Below are 20,201 nucleotides of genomic sequence, written 5' to 3'. Positions count from 1 at the left end.
TGCTAGTAGTAGCAACAAAAAACATGCTGGATTAAGAAGACCACAAATTCACTACTATTAAATATCAACTCTGTTAAGCTAATATAATTTAATATAATATAATATAATGTAAAATTAAATTATATAATATAAGTATAACCACAAAGACTCTATATCTGAATGCTCTGTATTTGTGATGAGTTCTTTGTTTTATGTTCTTAAAAAAACAATCATCAGCTGTTGATCCAAACTTGTAGAGGTCTGGGTTTCAGGCTTAAAAACAAAGAGAGGAAGAATGAAGCAGTGCTGCCTCAAACAGGTTGAACCACTTGCTGCATCCTGATCAGCTGATCGGACCAACTTAATCTCTCAGCTGACTGTGCGGAAGACCACACCCAAAACCCTACCAGCTGATTGGTCGCTTTCCAACACACTGTTTATTTTAAGGCTAGGCTGCTCAGAGAACAAGAGCTTGGCTTTCATGTCAATATTTAAGAAGCATGTTTTGTTGCTGTTGTTGTTTGTAACTTCAATTCATATACACAAATAAAGATACAATTTTTTTCCCACTTAAAAAAAGTAAAAAATAATATTTTTTCATCAAGTTTTCAAAATAACTTTAAAACAGGATCAATTGATTTTTTTTGCATTTACTTTGGACACAGTTTTGAAAGTATATGAGCTGTTCTGCCAATGATTCACTCATTATAAAATATTAATCTTACTAATCTTCATGGATGCAATTATAATTTGATAAATTTTTTTTATTTCCCTGGAGATTTATTTTGATTGGTGACAAATTATATCCCTTTCCCTTTGATTGTTGTTTGCATTTGAACCTCAAACTATCACCCAAACTCAGCCTCTAGAATTATTATTGCCACAATAAACTTTAACAACCCAACACTTTTCTTCTTCTGCAACCCATCTAATCTCTTATTTAAGGGCCCTCTTAATGTGACCATTGTAGCCACAGCTTTTCCTCTTTGGGACTTCAGGGAGTTTCCAGATTACAGCCACCACATGCCAAACATGTTGCATGTCTCTTTAAGGTGTTATAAACTTCAGTGTTATTGGCTCTAAGTACAAAAAGGATCACTTAGGGGACCTTTGATTGCATTCCTCTGTGGTGACGCATCTGATCGAGCTGTTTGCTAATGTGTCACCTGCGCTGACTTACGAGTCTTTGGCGCATTAGCTGGTTCAAAGCCTGGCTGGTCACTCCTCTATCTGTGTTTGAACTCTGACTCAGTGGCATTTCACTACACTTTGCTGGGGTCAGAGTCCAAGGATGCAGGCAGAACTAGCACAGTTTAAAGGCTGAATCAACATTTGATCACTCAGGGCTCAAAGAAAACTGCTGCTCTCTGTGGCTGGAAGTCTCACTCTCTTGCCAATTAGCAGGTGATTTTGACGGCTGAGTAATAATACTCAACTGAAATGAGAGTTTCTGGATTGTGGTTTGATGGCTCCCCTGCAGTCTTCAGAGTCAGAACTCCATGACTAACTGTGGAAAGCCAGTTTGAAATGAGCACACCTCCACAAAACATTTCAGCAAATCAGAGACTGTTTTTGACATTTTCTGGTTTCTTTGTGGGGTAAAATCCATCAAAGAAAAGAACATGGACTGATATCTTAAAATTGGGCCCTCATTGGGCCCTTTATATCATCAGTGATAACAAGATCACTTGCTTGTGTATCTTTTAATTAACTTCATAGCCATACAGATGTTTTTTTATGTATTTTACTTAAAGACTAATGTCTCTACAATACATTTCAGTTTTGATCATTCAAGGTCCCATATTATGCTCCTTCTCTGCAGTTAAATATGGATCATTGATGTCTTCATGAAATGGTAGTAACATGCTTTGGTCCGAAAACCCAATAAATCAAACACAGCAGCATTGTTTCCAGGCTCTCATAGCCCCTCTGTTCAGAACGCTCTGATTTAGTGGGCATGACCTTCATATGTATAATGAGCCACCACTGATACCGCCCGCTCTTCCACGTCTCTGAGAGCGGCGCCACGTGCTCCGAGTGCACAATGTTTAGAAAACAGAGAAGCTCGTTCACTGTAACATTACAGGCTTAAACAACAGGCTAACGGCCACTAAAGTTAGCACCCTGAACACAGAGACAGGGGGGACACTGAGGAAAAGCTCTTACATCTGCTCCACAGCACACAGCATTTAAAATACTCACATTTCCAGGGTCTGAGGTTTGTTAGAGGATGGTTGGTAATGTGCCTGGATTCAGGACCAGTCTATTGGCTAGCCCTCTGTTGTACTGTCCAAAGTTGGAGAAGCAGTCGGCCATGAAGTGACTAGCACACACATGCACAGTTTTAGTGAGTGTAGCTGGCACATTTTCTTGATAAATGAACTCTAGCCACTTAGACTTGTCTTCTTTAGAGATAGGCAGCTTGTTCATGGAACTATGTGGCTGTTTACAGCCAAAAACAGAGCAGTGATGGCTGCTGGAGCAGCAGCAGGAGGGAGTGGGCGGGGAGGGTTTCTATACTTCCTGTAAACTTGTTAATAGCCTACATATAGTTGCTACTTATGTGATTGGTAGGATAATGTATCATTTTATACTGGGGTTTTGTCTCACCTTGTCAGGATTCTAATTAGCATCATTAGACTATAAAATATCCCATACATTGATTGGTTATAAAACCTTTTCAGTAGCATTGACATTATACTGTGGAAGAAAGACAGTCTTCGAGGACTTTTTTAAGTATTTATTCTCTATCCCTCTGACACCTCCGTTGTTGATGTTTGTACATGGCTGCCCTCTTTAGGACTCTGCTGCCGGCTGTAAACAAACATGATGATCCTTGTGTTTCTTGTATGAAACACTGGCTGTAGTGAAAACCTGATGAATGAACATGCGCAGGTGGTGTCAAAACGCTGAGAAAGACACTCTCAATGTGTGAAAGTAACACGATAATGATTTTATAAATAAACCAATGACGAGAGGCTGAGTGGGAGCAGGTGGGAGAGCTGCTCAGTAAACACGTACATGCCTCGTTCGGTTTGTCGTCATTCTTGTCTTTTTTTGTCCTCTCTGTGTCTGATCCGCCCTCTTCTCCCCTGTAGACCCGATGTCCTTTTTTCCCCCATATGATTGTGCTCCATATTTATACTCAGAAAGAGAAAACAGGAGAGGCAGGAGACACACCCATCTTAACATGCAAACATACCTTGTCCTGTTTGTGTCTGTCTGAACTCCATCTTTAGAGGCGTAGAGTGAGAGCCTCAGGGAGACAGGTGACCGTCACATAGGAAACAGTATCAGGACAGAAAAAAACAGCATGAGACCATTTTTGTATTTCTCACTTTAGTATTCCAACTTTAAATAACTCAAACACCTTTGTTTTTCAAAAAATCTTTGCAGCACATATTTTTAGCTTGGACTCAAAGACAGTATGGTAGTCAAAGGTCAGTGTGATCAGACGTCTGTCCTGTTCCCATTCGTGTTAACACTCAGCAATTCCTGGAGTTTATTGTTTGGGTATTTCTCATGTCCCTTTTGCATGGTCCACTAAAAGCACAAAGTCAGCAGAGAAAAACACCAAGTGTGGGACGTTTTTCAGGTCTCAAGTCATCCTGCATGTAACTGTGGAGTAACTTTTTGTGTTTAATTTGGTTCTTGTGGTACTCTTTGATTTAAGGATGATATACAGTGCTTCACAAATCTATTATAGCACATGTCATACAAATGAGAAAACTGCCCAGCATCTTGAAGTGCTTTTACTCTGATGCTTTCCTTCTCAGAGAGTTTTCTTTGCTTTACCATTTTGTGGTAATTTTTGAGGAATTTCAAACTGGTTTTATGTTTTTATTCCCAAATTTCCAGATTTGAGCCAGAAAACTAGAATTCTCTATGAAATCTGCAACTTATCAGAAACAAAATCCAACTGCTAAAACACTTTTTTTTCTGTTCAGGAACATAAGGAATTTCTCAATTAAAAAATAATATTGTGCTTTAACTTTTTCTGCCTTTTTTTGTGAAGCAGTACATTTGAGAATTCATGGATTATAATAAAATGTTAGCTTTACATATATATATATATTGACTCAAGCTGCACATCCCGGTGGATTACAAAGGAATTAGAAGTGTTTTGTAGTCAACCATACACTCTAAATCTAGGGCAGTGGTGGGAAACACCTTACACTGGGTGATGGGCTAATAAATATGTCAAACACTATATATATATTATATCAAAAATTGTTCCAAAAAACAAAAAAACAAAAACTTCCTTTGTCTTAACCAGAGTTAATTTGGTCTTTTTCTGCTAACACTGCTGCAAAGATATGTACACCTCCAAGGCAATTCTAGTTGTATACATATTTCCTTTACCTTCTAAGACCCAGCGTCCACATATGTGGACATTACATTTCTGCCTCTAAGACCCATGGTCCTTCATTTTTCTAAACTTTGACCTATTAGCTACATGTAGGGACTCTGTCCACATTATCTTTTGGTGAAATCACAACATTACACCCATTTTAATGAAAAAAAAACAAAGAAAAAACCCTTGCATATTTAAGTACAATTAACAAACAACTAGTAGAGAACTCATACCACCGATAATCAAACTTCCTGTACAATGACCAAGTGTAGTTAGGTCTTACGTATCCCAAATAGCAAGGTGAATTAAAAAATTGCACACTAGACAATAACTCTGGTTTTAAGAGGTTGAGATACAACACAAAGACTCAGTGCAGGAGATTTTGACAGCATTTAAAAGACAGCAGCGATTAATGAATAGTTTCATTGCAGATTAATCTAATTTTCTTGTGATTCTTTAACTAATCATTAAAATTGGCCCAGTTGTATTCAATTACTGGGCTATAATTACTGATTAATAAAAGGTAATGATAAAAAAACTAGTGATATGATTAAAAGATATGAGAACTTTTTTCCTAACTGTGGAAATATGTGAACTCCGGCACGAGATCGATTCTTTCCCAGCAAAACTGCTCTTCCATACAGAACAGAAAACAGAAAGGCACACCTGTATCACGTGAAAGGCTGAGTGTTCGTATGCGTGTGTGCGTGTGTGTGTGTGTGTAAACAAAGACGCTGCTATGTGTGTGCTGACTCCCTCTCTCCACCTCTCTTTGCATACGCCTGTAGATAAGTGAGAGAGAGAAAAAGGAGAGGGAAAGAGGGAGGGAGCAACCTCCACCTGCCTGTGAACTGTGTACACTCCAAACATTTCCATAACCAGTCCACACGCGGAAACGAAGGAGGAAGTCATACAGAGAAACACAGGGATGATTTTAAACACCAACATTACAAGAACATTGTGAAGGAGAGGACGGAGATGTTGAAGTTCAGTTTTTCCTCTTATGGAGGAACATGCGTGACAAACAGCTGACTGCTTGACCAGGGCTGGTTTGTTTTCCCAAAGCAGAAACCTGAAGAGCAAAGGCTCAGACCACACCTCTAATGCAAACACCAGTGTGTTATTGAACATGAACATCTTAACTTTTGTGGACATTTACTGCTTTTGATATTTAAAATGGGGTCAAAGGGAAAAAAAACACTAGACTTCACAACAACAAAAGTAAAGCTACGGCTTTTTAAAACCATTGTTGACAAAATCTTGAATTTGTTCATTTTATCTTGACAGACAAGCCTTTCATGTTTATAACATATTATTATGGGTTACAGTAGTAGAGTAATGCAGGTTACATTTTCATACACTGAAACTAAACTAAAAAAAGACGTTACACTTCTTTCTTGTAATACTTCTTGTCTTCCTTAGCTTTTCTGCTGTGTCTTATTTTACGTCTTTTCCAGGAAGTTAATCTAAAAGTCACAGAGCCATTTTGCTCAGAAACTCAAATCTGAGCAAGTTTCTATGTCGTATTTTTTTGTAAAACGTTTGAGACAAAAAGTAAAAACTGATTTTTTTTTGCAAACAGTAAAACAAATCTGCCACTACAGTAAGAAATTTCTTAGTTTTTTTGTGTTAAGATATTTATCCTATTTCAAGGAACTTGACAAGCAAATTTTTCTTGTGATGTGTGAACCTTTTTTTTTTTTTTTTCACCTTAGCCATATATTATTTATATATTAACCCTGATCTCTGTCTGTACTCCTACTCAGTTCTCATCTTGGAGCCAGTGGAGCGGGATGACTTGTGGGGGAAAATCCTAAAGATCACAGACTTCGGTTTGGCCCGAGAATGGCACCAGACCACAAAGATGAGTGCGGCGGGGACGTACGCCTGGATGGCCCCAGAGGTCATCAAGCTTTCCCTCTTCTCCAAGAGCAGCGACGTGTGGAGGTACAGCTGCTGTCTCAGAGTCTCACTTTGTTCACCTGATTTTCACAACCATAAACATCTCACAAACCACTGTTAATCCATTCTGTAAAAGGACATTATAGAGTGGTTGAGTTAGTGCTACCAGTGGATCATATGTAAGCACAATTTAACTTTTGCTTCTGATAAGACGGAGACCTATACAGCAAAAATGTATCTAAAACTTTGCATAATGTTTGATTATTCTTATACACCCTGTATGTAAAACTTGAGCAGAGCACGATATATGTTAACTGTAAATGAAACACTCTCCTGTCTGTCTTCTTTAAGTTGGTGGGAATAAAACCTAACATTTCCTTTCCTCTCATCTCTCTCCGTCACAGTTTTGGTGTATTGCTGTGGGAGCTGCTGACAGGCGAGGTTCCCTACAGGGAGATAGACGCTCTGGCAGTGGCTTATGGTGTCGCCATGAACAAGCTGACTCTTCCGATCCCGTCAACGTGCCCCGAACCTTTCGCTCAACTGCTGGCAGGTAGGCAGCTGAGAACACCTGGGTTATCATAAAGTGAAAAAGTCAGCCAGTATGCCATATATATTTTCATTTCTATGTACGCCCTGCCCTTCCACTTGTCTTTGTGAAATGTCAAAACCTGAGGTGGGGAGAGCACATCTCCTTACCTGTTTTTTTGTACATCCTTGTGCAGCCCTGGGCCTCATTTCACCTTGCTAATAATCCCGCAGCTCACTTTGAACAGCGGTAGGGTATTAAAGAACACTTGTTTCACAGTTCAGGTCATCTCTTTTCGAACACTCACCTCTTTTTTTTTTTATTCCACAGCTCATTTCTGTTACCAAGACTCAGCTGCAGGTTTTTGCGCCTAATAAAAGGAAAAGAGCTGTTTCTTTACTGTCAGGCTAACTTCCCTCCCACTCTGCTCCCAATGCTTTTTTCTCCTCCTCATCCTCCCTTCCATTTCCTCTTCATCTTATCCACGTTCCTCAGCTAATCTGTCCCTTTTCATCCCTCACCGCTCTCTCTGCTCTCTGTTTACTCCTGTCATCGTCTCACTTTCATCTCCTCTCTCCCAACTTTATCCACTCACTCTTTATGCTAATTTAAGGTTACCTAATAATAAATAGGTGCTAGGAACTGTGGAAACAGCTTTCTGGTTACGCTGTACTCTGAATCTTTCGGTGCAGACGTTTACCGTTTTACTGTTGGGGAGCAGTGATCGGTGTGTAGCTCAGCAGATTACTGTAGGTGTGCACCGGGTTTCTGCAGCTCTGTCACTCAGGGTTTGGCTCATGATGGTCGCCATATGCTGTCCCATCTTGCTTGCTTCCTCATCTCATGTTGCTTTCTTTACTGCCAGGAATGAAGGAAAGATCCAGACCAAAAATTGATGGATCATTTGTGGGTGTGTTAAAAATTTGTCTGACATAAGCAAGATTGTTCAGAATTACTTTTATTTGTGGTTTGAATTGTGTCCTCTTGACAAAAGATTAAATGTCCAAGGACAGGAAGTCCAGCTCACACACTACCTATTATAAAATGTAGGAAAAATAAATTTACAAGTGTCATATGTAGTGTCACTGATGCCCACTCTGTTTTGACCCTTGGGGCTTTCTGCTGCTTTCCTCGCCTCAGGATTTGGCATTCCACATTTGCACATGGAAGGGCAGAGAAATCCCAGAACAGACTCACATCACTTAATATAACTTAATAATTAGTTATTTTGATGAGAGGTGTCCTGCCCCAAAATTTGATGGCAATATAAAGAAATCAAACTCGTACTTTGGATTCACAAAAAGTAATGGATGGAAAAATATATATATTCCTTTCTTAAACATTGCTATGTTGGGTTTAGCTTGTCAGTATAGAAAAACTGTGTGTGGAATACTGCACTGTAAAAAATAACTTGTTGATTCACTTAAGTCATCTTGCTGCTTTGACTTTAAGTTAATTCAACATGAAGTGTTAAATGATTTGAACCAGAAAAAAAAGGTCAAGAAAACTGCAAAAGATGTTGGTTAAACAGCACAGTAATTTCGGTGTGATGGCATTTTGTAGCTGTGAGTGAGGAGGGATCACAGAGGATATAGAATAGAATAGAATAGAATAGAACATACTTTTTTTTTTTATCCCCAAGAGGAAATTAAGGCGATAAGACCCCACTATTTAAGACCTTACTGTACGTTGAGATGTTGCAGAGGGCACAGTCTTTTTAAGTTGAAACATATTATTAGGTAGTTGAGATGATGCCAACCTATAATTATGTGTTATCACAACAACTTCAGTAATTTTCTATTATAGTGACTTAAGATAATATGTTACAACAACAAATTTGCAAAATCACTTTTTACATTGTTGCTGACTCCTTCCTCTATTTTTAGTAATATTTCAATATACATCCCACTTCAGGCTTTGGCATTCCATATATGTTCGTGAAAGAATGGGAAGCTCCCACAACAGAGTCATACCAACAAATTTAACTAATTACATGCACAAAGAATATAGTTTGAAGGGACTATCCCTGACTGAACTATATATAAGATTTTAAAGTAAAAAAAAACATGAAAAACTCATAAATAAATGCAGTTTACATCCACAATGCTGTATGTACAGTTAGTGTTATTTTTTCCAAAAGTGTAGGCGGTGAGTGGTCTGATTTGAAACCAGAATCTCAGAGGTAATAATGACAATTTTGTTTATTTTTCTAAAGGGACAGTGTTTATTAATGGACATTTTAGCACAGCACCTATAGGTGCTTGTCAGCCAGAAGTCCCAAAAGCTTTCAGTTCCTGCAGGTACTCTTCCATGAAGAAATAAAACATTCATCTCTCGCTTTAGGTCTGTAGTCCCAAACAGTCTGAGCACAGTTCATATCAATAGAAAGAGACAGAGATGGATGAAAACAATACAGCATCATCATCACAATATTTCATAATGGTATTATGATGCCATTTACAATATACGCAGGTCTTGGTCACAACAATATGCATGGTATTTTACATAGAGTTGTCAGAATTTTTTTAAAATAGTAATCTAGTTATGTCTGTTAATAGGTATCAGGTAAATGTACAGGTCCTTGAGGATAATATATGATCATGGTTTGGCTCAGTGGTTAAACCACATGTCCCATACTTAAAAGCTCTGGTCCTTGTAGAAGTGTTTGCTTGTTTGAGCCTGTGTTGCATCCCAAACTTTCAGCCTCTCTTCAGGTGTCCTGTCATCAAAGGCAAAAAACTAAAAAATAATGTCACTTTAAAAAAAGTTTGTTACTGGTAAAGCAGCTTATGCTACCACAGGAAAGTAAAGTCTACCTTTACAGGCTCTGTCTATTAACTGTATCATGCTTTTTGACTGAGATAAAGTTAAGTTAAACTCAGCACTGTACAAATAGTGTTTTATCTCTGCACTCTTTGCAGACGAGAATCATTTTCAGAGGAGTATTAAAAACACGTCATTTAGTCACACTCTGTGTATCTAGAGTAAATCCCACACACACTGCACTGCTGCTGGTAAAGCTGCTGTTAATACTCAGCAGAGTACCAAATGTGCTCCTGTTTACTCCTGCTGAAAAAAAGTTCCTGTAGATGTATTATGTGATCGTCAAGCCACAGCCCCGTGATTAAGACAACTGATAAGCTTGTTTTTTAAAACATGTTTCCTTATTGTTTGTTTGTTTGTCTTTTAAGATGGATGAAATGTGGGATTAAATGACAGAGAGGGGAAACTGGAGCTTAACTTTTGTAAAGCAGTAAAGGTAGTAAAATAGAGATGATCGAGGATTTACTGCTGTATGAACGTGTCTGTGTTCCTCTCACCTCTCCCCTCAGAGTGCTGGAGCTCGAACCCTCACAGCAGACCCTCCTTCACCAGCATCCTGAGGAGACTTCTGGCCATTGAGCAGTCTGCCATGTTCCAGATGCCTCTGGAGTCTTTCCACTCTTTGCAGGAGGACTGGAGGCTTGAGATCCAGCAGATGTTTGATGAGCTGCGGGCCAAAGAGAAGGTTAGAAATGTGACCACGACTCAGACACTTTGTTTCTAAATGAAGCTTTTAAGTTTGATCAGTGGAGGAATGTTTAGTGTCAAAAGTGTGAGGAATCTCAACATTTCACTTCTTCTGAGGTGTTTCTGCCAGTCAGGATTACCTTAGCAACATTACCTTAGCAACAAGCTTGCTGCCAGAGGAGGTGTGAGAGGAGGTGCTGCTGTGCTAATAACCTCTTCCCTTCTGTCCTCTTCTCTTGTCTCCTTTTTTTCCTCTTCACATCTCCTCTCTCCTTTCATCTCATCTCCTTTTTCCTTCCCTTCTCCTTTCTGTTATTCCACATTTCCTCTTTACATCCTCACCATCCTTTCCCTCTACTCATCCTTGTTGACTTTTTTGTCTCCTTTCCTACCTCCTTTCTCCTTCTCTTTCTTTCATTTTCTCCTCTATTTCTCTTTGCCTCTGTTTCATTTTTACATCTCCCCCTATTTTTCCACTCTTCCTTTCCATTATGTCATCTTTGTCATCTTTTTCTTTTGTTCTATTTCTCTTCATTTTCACTTTACTGCTTTCCTCCATTTTCTCTTCTCCTCTTTCCCTTTCTCTCCTCTTTCCCTTCTTCTATCTCCTCATGTCCTCCGACCTCATCACCTGCTCATCCTTCCTCTTCCTGTCTTCTTCACATTTCCTTTCCTCTTCCTCTTTTCTTTCTCTTTGTAGGAGCTGAGATCCTGGGAGGAGGCATTGGCTCGAGCTGCGGAGGAGCAGAGGGAGCAGGAGGAGCAGCTGAGGAGGCGAGAGCAGGAGCTGGCAGAGAGAGAGATCGACATCGTGGAGCGAGAGCTGAACATCATCATCCACCAGGTGTACCAGGAGAAACCCAGTGTTAAGAAGAGGAAGGGTCACTTTAAGAAAAGCCGCCTGCTGAAGCTTGGCAGAGACAGCAACTGCATCAGTCTGCCCTCTGGTGGGTGATGGAAGAACTACAGCCTCAATGTGTTAATATGAAAAAATGAGCTCTAAGTTGATATTACTTTTGACGTGATAATTAGTTTGTGAAATCTTTCTTCTTCTCACCTGCAGGCTTTGAACATAAGATAACAGTCCAGGCATCTCCCAGCGTGGACAAGAGAAAGACGCAGGGCAGTGAGAGCACCACCCCTCCTGCCAGCCCGGGTGTCATACCTCGACTCAGAGCCATCAGACGTGAGTGAAAACTGTACCAAACATTCAGAAAGCATCCCTTGTGATAGGTATGAGTAAATTTAATGTGTGTTTGCTTTTTAGTGACACCGAGCGACGGCAGTAAGACGTGGGGTCGCAGCGCTGTGTGTAAGAAAGAAGACCTGACGGCCAACAAGAAGAAGGGACGCACCTGGGGACCAAGCTCCACCCACCAGAAGGAGAGAGTGGGAGGAGAAGAAAAGTATGGCTACTTGTTTTTACACCCAGTAAATAATGCAAAGTATGAGTGTTTCACGAGGACTTCATGGTCTGATTTCTAAATATATACAAGTCCAGCAACACTAACACCAATAGGTCATAATAAATCTTACTACAAACATCAGGGTAGATTTGGGGCACAGTTTGCCCAGTGGTTACTGCACACGCCCCGTATACAGAGGCTTTTTGTGATGGGGTCACTGGTTTGAGCCCCAGATTTGACTTTTGATTGCACGTTATACCCACTCTCTGCTGTTTCATTTTCAATGTCCTATGAACAGGAAATGTGGTGTGGAGTAGAGAGTGGGGTAAGACATGCAAGATAAAATTATGACCCAAAAAGAAAAATTTTAAAAATTATGATCATAAACATCCAGTTATTTGCATCCATCTTCATGTCAGTTATTGGGGCCACTTCACTGTTGAGTGTATGGTTACTCGATCAAAACCTCTGTGGTTGACGTGTGTGGATACAAACGACTGGATATTAATGATTTTTTAACCTTTCCTAAACCTTCCTTGTTTGAATAATATTTGCTGTACGTTTTTTTGGGACACCAGCAAAAGCCAAAAGTCAAAACAGGCTGGTTTCAGGAGAAATTGGATAAAGTTTTGAACTTATACTTCTCCAAGCACCTCAGAAGAAGGTGAAGTTGTGCCAGACTCTCTTACTCTGTTTTTTATTACTTGATTAAAAAAGAATGAAAAAGTTTTATAACAAAATTTGTAACAGTAAAAAGTGTTTTTACACCATCAGAGTTTAAAAAGAAAGAATAGCCATCCCATAAATAAAGAAGAGCTTCACTTTTATCGTTGATTGTAGTGACAAGTCTCATTTTAATTGTACATCATGTATATTTAATAAGAAAGGCTTTATTTTTTTATCCAGAAAACGAGTTATCTCAAAATAATAATCATAATCTCATAATAGTTTGAAAACTCATACTAAGTAAATAATTATTTCAGATTGTAAATACTCTTTTCTAGCTTAATTTGGAAAAATAAGTATTAGTCTTTTAAATGTTATAGACTGGTAAAGCCTTGATTTGCGCAATATGAAATACAGGTTTTGGAATAAAAATGCAGAAGTTGCTTTTCAAATGTAGCTGAGTAGAATAAATTTTGTACCAATTCAGGAACCCTGCAGACATACACAAACAAATGTAGCAGGAACATAATCATAACTTTGAGTGTGTAGAGCCATCACTCATCTGTAACAGTGCTTTCTGGAAGGTGAGATAAATAAAAACACAATGTTCCTCAAAGAAATGAAGAGGCTAAAATTGGATGATTGCTTTGTTTTCTGTTCGCTCACAGTGAGACGGAGTGGGTTATCACAGTTATCACAGCCGAGAGGAGAGCAACCTTTTCTCATATATTTCTGGACAGATTTTTACTCCCCCCAAAATAGAGGGGAAAAAACCCTTTCAATCAATTTCTCATTACTGAGTGTGAACCAGCGAGAAGCAGAGCAAACATCCGTGGAAAATGTGTGGAAAGTAAATCCATGTTGTGTTTGATGTTTGTCCTTATGTGACATGAAACTTTGGATTTTCAGTTTGAAAAGAACATTTGTAGCACTTGATTACTTGGTTTCTTGTTGGTGTGTGTGTTTTTGCAGACTGAAATCGTTGGGTGAGGGCTGCAAAGTTTGGTCGTCCAGTGCTCCAAATCTGGGAAAGTCGCCCAAACATGCTCCTATGACAGCAGGCTTCTCCAGCCTCAATGAAATGGGTATGTTTTATTTTGTTTTAGAATATTTTTTTATCAAGTTACTGATGACAACTTCGGCTCACTCTATTGAATCTTCCTAAACAGAGGAGTACTGTGAGTTTGAGGAGTCCCCGGGGTCCCTGCAGCCCTCAGAGACCAGCAGTAATGGGGCAACGGAGGACTCTGGATCCCTGTGGAGCAGCCTGGGCACAACCACGTTACCTGTAGTCGGTGGAGCCTGTCAGGGGCCTGGCAGCATGGGGACAGGGGCAAGTTACCAGGACTCACTGCGCCGCAGCAGCCAGAGGAAGAAGAGCGACATGTTACTGCTGGGTTGTGCCTCTTTACTTGCATCTGTCGGCCTTGGACAAGACCTGCTGCAGTTTGGAAAACTACAGGTGGGGAAAAAAACAAAGTGAGAAAATATGTGTGAGAATATGTTATTTGCTGGAAAAAATAATAGATACAAAAGACAAAAACTTCAGATTGATTAATAAATGCAAGAATAGAAGGAAAACAACTTTTATATATAATAAAAGAAGATTTTTTAAAAAGTCAGATGCTAGTATGGTTTAGAAGACTATAGACTATATTTTAACTAAAACAATATATTTGATATCTGGTAGACCACTCTCAAGCTACAGCCAGCGTTAGCATTTAGCTACATCTAAGTTAGCATTACTGCTAATAGCTTAAATACAAAAGATTAAAATTTCTACCCAACAGAAGTGTATGCTAGCTAATGTTTTTGTGTTAGCTACCAATACTGTAAGCTAGGTGCCCATCTATCTTTAGCTCAGAGTAACCTAGCTTGCAGAACTGGGTGCTAGCTAACATTTCTGTGTTAGCTCAGAATCCTGTAAGCTAGGAATCAGTTAGAAGCTAAGTTGATTGGATATAATAAATGCAGCTGCTGGAAGCTACTGAGCTATAAAAATTGTGTACTAACTGAAATACTTTGCTCTTTTTTGTATTTTCATTTTTTTTTAAATTAAAGAAATAATAAAGAGTGATTTTTTAAAATTACTCAATGCTTGTATATCCTGAACACGGCAGTTTAGCACAAAAATAGCATTCTGGCTTTCCACTACAAGTGTGATGTTAAAGGAATATGGCTGCCCTTAATAGTAGTATATATCAAATGTAATAATTTAATCTCTTGAGAAGTCAAACAGTCAAATTCTGAATCCAGTTGTCATTTCCAGTTTGTTCAAGAAGATTTCTTTGGTAATTTCACGATCAGTATAACACAAACTTAAGTTATAGTGTTATGTAACTATCCCCAGGACACTACAAGTTGTGCATATTATATATATATTTGGTCTGTTTTGTGAGGTGCATATGTCCCTGTGTTGAAAAAAAAAAACTTCAAAATTTACACAAAATTATCACAAATGTGAAACTCAAATAGCATTTAATTGAATTTCTGACATTGTCTGTCACTGTTAAGGTCAGATGGGCCCACAAACTCCACTACTGTATATGAGTAATATTTATACTCTCTTTTATTCTTGCTACAAACCATGTAGCAACTATATACATCTCTCTATTGGTGCTCATTGGGTCATTTTCTTTGAAAAGCTTCTTTGCAAACAAAATATATCACAAAGGTTTTTCGGTTGTTAAGTTTTTATTGTCATAGTGATGACACCCAGATCATCTGCTTAGACTTGAGATCTCAGACGGATAGACCACCTTTGGGATGTGATGAAACAGGATGAACAAGCTGCCAAATTATCAGCAGGAAATGAAAGCTGCTGTTGAGTCAGCGAAAAAGAGGTCTGCATGGATGCTTTCCAGCACCTCATTGACTTTGTGTATCCAGGGTTTCTGTTTGTTATCAAAGCAAAGCAGAGTTTTACCAAAGAAGATACAGAGTGTGAATCAAGATGATCAGATAACGTGTGTGTTTGGATAAGATCCCTTACTGTGCAAGGGTGAAGAAGTGATTGTTTTGTAAGGGAGGCAGCATGTTTTGAAAGAACAGTGATTTTAACTTCTGCTTTTGTTGTGTTCAGGTGCTTCAGGACGAGCAGGATCTCAAAGAAGAGCAGCGGAAGAAGAAGGAGGGACTTTTCCAACGAACAGGACGTTTCCGTCGCAGCACCTCGCCGCCCAGCAGAAACCTCTCCCTCTCTCTCTCCAGGCATCACGACTCCACTCTCCCCTGTATGGACCCGTCCCCCTCTGTCACACTCCTCTCTCTGTCCTCTCTGTCCGACTGCAACTCCACTAAGTCCCTCCTTCCCTCCGACCCGGACGAGTACCCTCTGACCCCCATGACAGGTGGCAAAACTCCAGTAGCCGCCCCAGCTCCTGCTCTCAACCCGCTTCTGGATCTGCGGGCAGAGAGTTTCAAGAAAGAGCCCAACCAGTCGCTGACGCCCACCCATGTATCTGCAGCCATGGCTTTGAACAGAGGACACAGACGGACCCCGTCAGATGGGGCGATCAGACCCCGAGCACAGACTCTGGGACACCACAGGACGCCGTCAGACGGGAGTATGCCGATGCCTCCTCCGCCTGGAGCACACCTAAAGACTCCAAACAAAGGTACGGTGACGGGTAAAGTTTGTTTTTCGATTATTGAATATTTGTGTACATACCTTCACTTTTCAACTTCAGACTTTTTATCAGGCAAGCAAATAAAAATAACTGATGAGAGCGGGTTAAAGATATCAAACCTTTGGATAACTTCTTTTTGAATCATTATTCTGATCAATAAGTCAGAAAATAATTAGATTTGTTAATAAAATAAAGGAAAGTGGTAAAACAAAACAAGATGTAAATAATGACAAAACTTAAACCTTTTTCTCTCTCCTTTCATTTCCAGGAACACCGGACAGTCTGGACTTCCCTCGCCTTCCTGACCCCTCCACGTTTTTCCCAGTCCCAACTCGTCGCAAAGCCCCCCCTCCACCAATCTCCGACCCTCATCCTCTCTGCCTCATCAGCCCCTTGGAGAGGCCGAAGACTCTTGAATTTGCCCCCCGTCCCCGGCCCACTCCAGCCAGGATGAGAGCCGACCCCTGGAAGCTGGGCTCTCTTTCCCGGACCCTCAGCTCGTCTCCCGGCAGCAGCTGCGATAGCCCTCTCGGCTCTGGGGACAGCAGCAGCGCCGGCATCGGGCGACAAAATCTGATGGACATGGACGTGGAGGGCCAGAGCTCGGACCACACAGTCCCTCTGTGTGGACAGCGGCAGCCTGCCACACTTTGTGGACACCACTACTCATAGTGACAAACAGCAAGGGAACAATTTCAAATCTGCTTCTTATGGATTCAAACCTTAACACAGGAGCTCGGCTTAAAAACAATTCACCATATTCGACTGTTGTTCTTTGGACTCATGCTCAGAATGAGAAGCTCATATCCTGTTCAAGTGTTGCGCTTTTTTACTTTAGACAGTTAGACATACGGATAAATAGAAGTGGAAATTAGAGTTGAAATAAGGCCAAAGAAACCATCAAACAACATATTTGTTGACCTCAAAGCTACCTTAAACAACAGATACTGCTAGAATGCAATGCCAGTGGAGAATACATATTTACTCTTTTTGTCTACTAATGCCAGGAATACAGCAGATGCGTCTCCAGTATGGCTTCATGTTGACTGCCTTCTCTCTCATCCTCCAACTCTCACGGCTGTGTGTTCAGTCTGGCATGTAGTAAGACAGCAGGAGACTGAGAAGTTCCCTCGACTTCCACCCCAATCATGATCCTTCCCTGGATGTTGGGCTGTGAAACCTCACACCTGTTGACACCTGGCTAGGCTCCACTCATTGTGACGGCTTGTTGTTGTAGTAAAGTTAAAGCTGGAGCTGGGACGCAGCTGACACATTGACTTGAATAGAAACCCAGCAGAGCTGAGCCAGGCTTAAGACACATCTGTTGTATTTTGGTCCACAACACTAACAAGTTCTTAGCTGATATAAAATTAAAAATTAGCCACCAAGTTGCTTGAACTTACAGTGCCATCCAAGCTACAGATAAACAAGTTTACAGCTGGATGCTAATGTAAGCTGTTGTTTGATAGCAGCTAATATTGTAGCTAATGGCTAAATTTGTGCAGCTTTGTGTCTGGTTTGTCTCCGCTCTGTCACAGCACTGAAACAAAACAAATCAAGGTCAACACAGCAGACAGAGGGGGAAAGGAAGTTGATTTTCAGAATAAAACAGGCCAAATAGTATTTTACTGCAACAACAAACTGGAGTGGAGTCAGGCTAATAAAGACAGCAATAGGGCTGAATGATTTTAAGACAAGATTGAATTGCGATTTTTCTGGCAGATATTGTGATTTCGATTCGATTCACGATTTTCTTAAAATCAAGCTTTGGGATATTCACATGTAGGGCTGAACGATTGTAGGAAAAGATCTCATTTTTCTGGCAGATATTGCAATTCACGATTTTTTAATCATCAATAGTGATGATAAATAATCTGTTTTCATCAACTTCTACTCCTAAACAGAGGCTTTGTGTTGTTGACCTGCTTACCAGCACTTTTAACATATAGATTGTCTACAAATTTGTAAAACAGAATGTGTATAATACTTGACACAACAGATCCTGAGTCAGTCAGGAGCGCTGCAAAAAATTGCTGCTTTGGCGATTTCAAAATTGCATTGTCTAAAATTGCGATATCGATCTGAAAACGATAAATTGTTCAGCCCAAACAGCAAGCATGAGGAGAGGCTTATCCCTAAAACATGAACCATTGATTTAGTAATCTGGTGTAAAATGGTCCTGATTCTACCTTGAACTCTGAACTCTAAATTACTGCCTTTCATGATAAAATTTGTTTGCTGCTCAGTCTAGGATTGGTGACTTGTTTGGGGAAGGATACAGTATTTTGATTTGATAAGGCATGCTTGGTTATGTTGTCCCTGGTGTTGCTTTTGCAGATAAGAACTAACTACCACTGTTATGGCATTCTAGCCAATCAGAATTAAGGTTAACAAAGGTTATAATGATTGTCTAACAGCTGAGATGTATCTGGAATACAGAAGTACAACATTTCATCAGAGTTGGAGCTTCTCTTTCTAAATGTGACCCCAAAGAAAAACAGCCACCGCGCAGATTCTGTCAACGCCTCCTTATGTCTGAGCGGAGCAAAGTGCACTGAAATCAGAACATCCTACTTTCTGTCATGTTTCTGGCTTTTAATGGAAGCTGTTGCTCTCATGTGCCCTATTAGCAAGGTGTGACACCTTTCAGCTAGCCTGTCCCTGCTAGCTCACTCTGACCTGCTCCACACTGAGGCTGCTTACCCCAGCACTTCTTACCCTCCTATGAAGCCATCCTGACCTGCTTCCTCGTGCCCCCTTGACCAGGTTGTCGACCCTCAAAAAGCCATTCAAGTACTTAAAAAGCCACTTTCTGACTTTGCTAAATGTTCATTTCACCTGCTTGTGCTGTTGCTTTACTGCTTTCTGCTTGCACTTAAAAAGATGTTCATTCACACTTCACATAAACGTCCGTCACTACAGGAGTATTTCCCTGAGAGAGAGAGGATTTGGACTGTTTCACATTTGTACTAAAGAGTGTCTTTGTTATTTTGCACGCTGTTTCTTCTGCTGGTGCACAAACCTGTCCTAAAATCCCTGCCTTCATCCTTACATGTCATTCCTCTTCACATGAGTTTTCCTTTTCATGGACTGGTTTTCTTCTCAGCCCCGTTCAGTAAAAAAACCCTCAGAGTTTATTTTCTCAATAAGCATAAAACCGTTTTTCTATTGCTTTGGCAAACCAGCTGTGTTTTTCTCTCAGTGGGTGTGTGTACATATTACATACATGTGTGGAAGAACAAATCTGGGCTCTTTTTTTAATTTGCGTGCTGGTGCTTTTTCAGTGCATGTTGATGTAAGTGTGAATGCTGTTTCACTCTAAAAATAAGAGCACACATTTCATCTGTTCATCAGTTATTTTGGGGGATCAAAACATTCCTCTCTAGCAGCCAGTAGCACTCTGTTTGGATCCGGATCTGCCACAGAAATGGACACTATAGAAAGTGACTCAGAGAAGAGCATGGACTGTTTGGTTGCTTTGTGTTTTCTGACCGGTCATAGTCGGTGGCATTTTTGGAGCCATGTTGTGAAAGTGAACTGTCTCTCCTTGGACTCTACTCACGGCTGACAGATCCACTTTTATCTGCGGAGTTCTTTTCGCACAGTGGACAGTGATATTTACTTGACAGTGCAAATTTCTCTAGGTGAGTATGTCTGTGTGTGTAAGAGTCTGAGTGTGTGTGTGTGTGTGTGTGTGTGTGTGTGTGTGTGTGTGTGTGTGTGTGTGTGTGTGTGTGTGTGTGTGTGTGTGTGTGTTTGTTGTTATTTGTATGGGATGATGACAATCCCGTTGGTTAAAGAGTGAGCCCAAACTCATTCTCCCCGTGTGGTTAAGAACACTGAGTATTTATTAAATTTATTGTTATTATTGGAAAGGATTAATTATTATTATTATTACTGTTATTACTACAATGATCTTCCTGGGATATCTGTATATATTTGTTAATATAACAGGAGAAAAAAAAAACAAGGGAAACCTGAGAAAGTGAAACATCCATGTTGTCTCCAGTCTCAACCTGTGACATTTCTGGGTTCAGTGAGGAAAAAGTGTGACATGTGATGAATGAGACGAATAAAAAAAGACAAACAAAGTAATATGATTCATTCAGATGGTGGTACATCTGTGTCTTTAAATCAGTGATAACAGCTAAATCTATGGAGTGATGTGTGGGTTTTTATCACTCAGAGAAATCTTGCTTATATTAAAGCAGAATGTGGTTGCGAAG

The 20,201-nt window shown here is 40.1% G+C and overlaps 1 protein-coding gene across 1 annotated transcript in view; it reads left to right on the top strand.

Moving 5' to 3' along the window:
- Window positions 1-20,173, top strand: part of map3k10 (mitogen-activated protein kinase kinase kinase 10) — a 38,334-nt gene extending 18,161 nt beyond the window's left edge. Inside the window, exons 2-11 of the mRNA XM_074679438.1 lie at window positions 6,100-6,280; window positions 6,640-6,788; window positions 10,097-10,272; window positions 10,975-11,221; window positions 11,338-11,460; window positions 11,542-11,680; window positions 13,319-13,431; window positions 13,516-13,808; window positions 15,429-15,963; window positions 16,244-20,173. Of these exons, the coding sequence (XP_074535539.1) occupies window positions 6,100-6,280; window positions 6,640-6,788; window positions 10,097-10,272; window positions 10,975-11,221; window positions 11,338-11,460; window positions 11,542-11,680; window positions 13,319-13,431; window positions 13,516-13,808; window positions 15,429-15,963; window positions 16,244-16,647 (2,360 nt within the window). The 3' untranslated portion in view covers window positions 16,648-20,173. The remainder of the gene's footprint in view (window positions 1-6,099; window positions 6,281-6,639; window positions 6,789-10,096; window positions 10,273-10,974; window positions 11,222-11,337; window positions 11,461-11,541; window positions 11,681-13,318; window positions 13,432-13,515; window positions 13,809-15,428; window positions 15,964-16,243) is intronic.
- The last annotated feature ends 28 nt before the right edge of the window (window positions 20,174-20,201 follow it).

Source organism: Halichoeres trimaculatus, unplaced genomic scaffold (genome assembly GCF_033239565.1).
Source record: "Halichoeres trimaculatus isolate MK-OKI-2021-1 unplaced genomic scaffold, fHalTri1.1 fHalTri1_scaffold_9, whole genome shotgun sequence".
Lineage (NCBI taxonomy): Eukaryota > Metazoa > Chordata > Actinopteri > Labriformes > Labridae > Halichoeres > Halichoeres trimaculatus.
The sequence above is the reverse complement of the archived record's forward strand: the minus strand, read 5'-3'. Positions and strand labels throughout refer to the sequence as shown.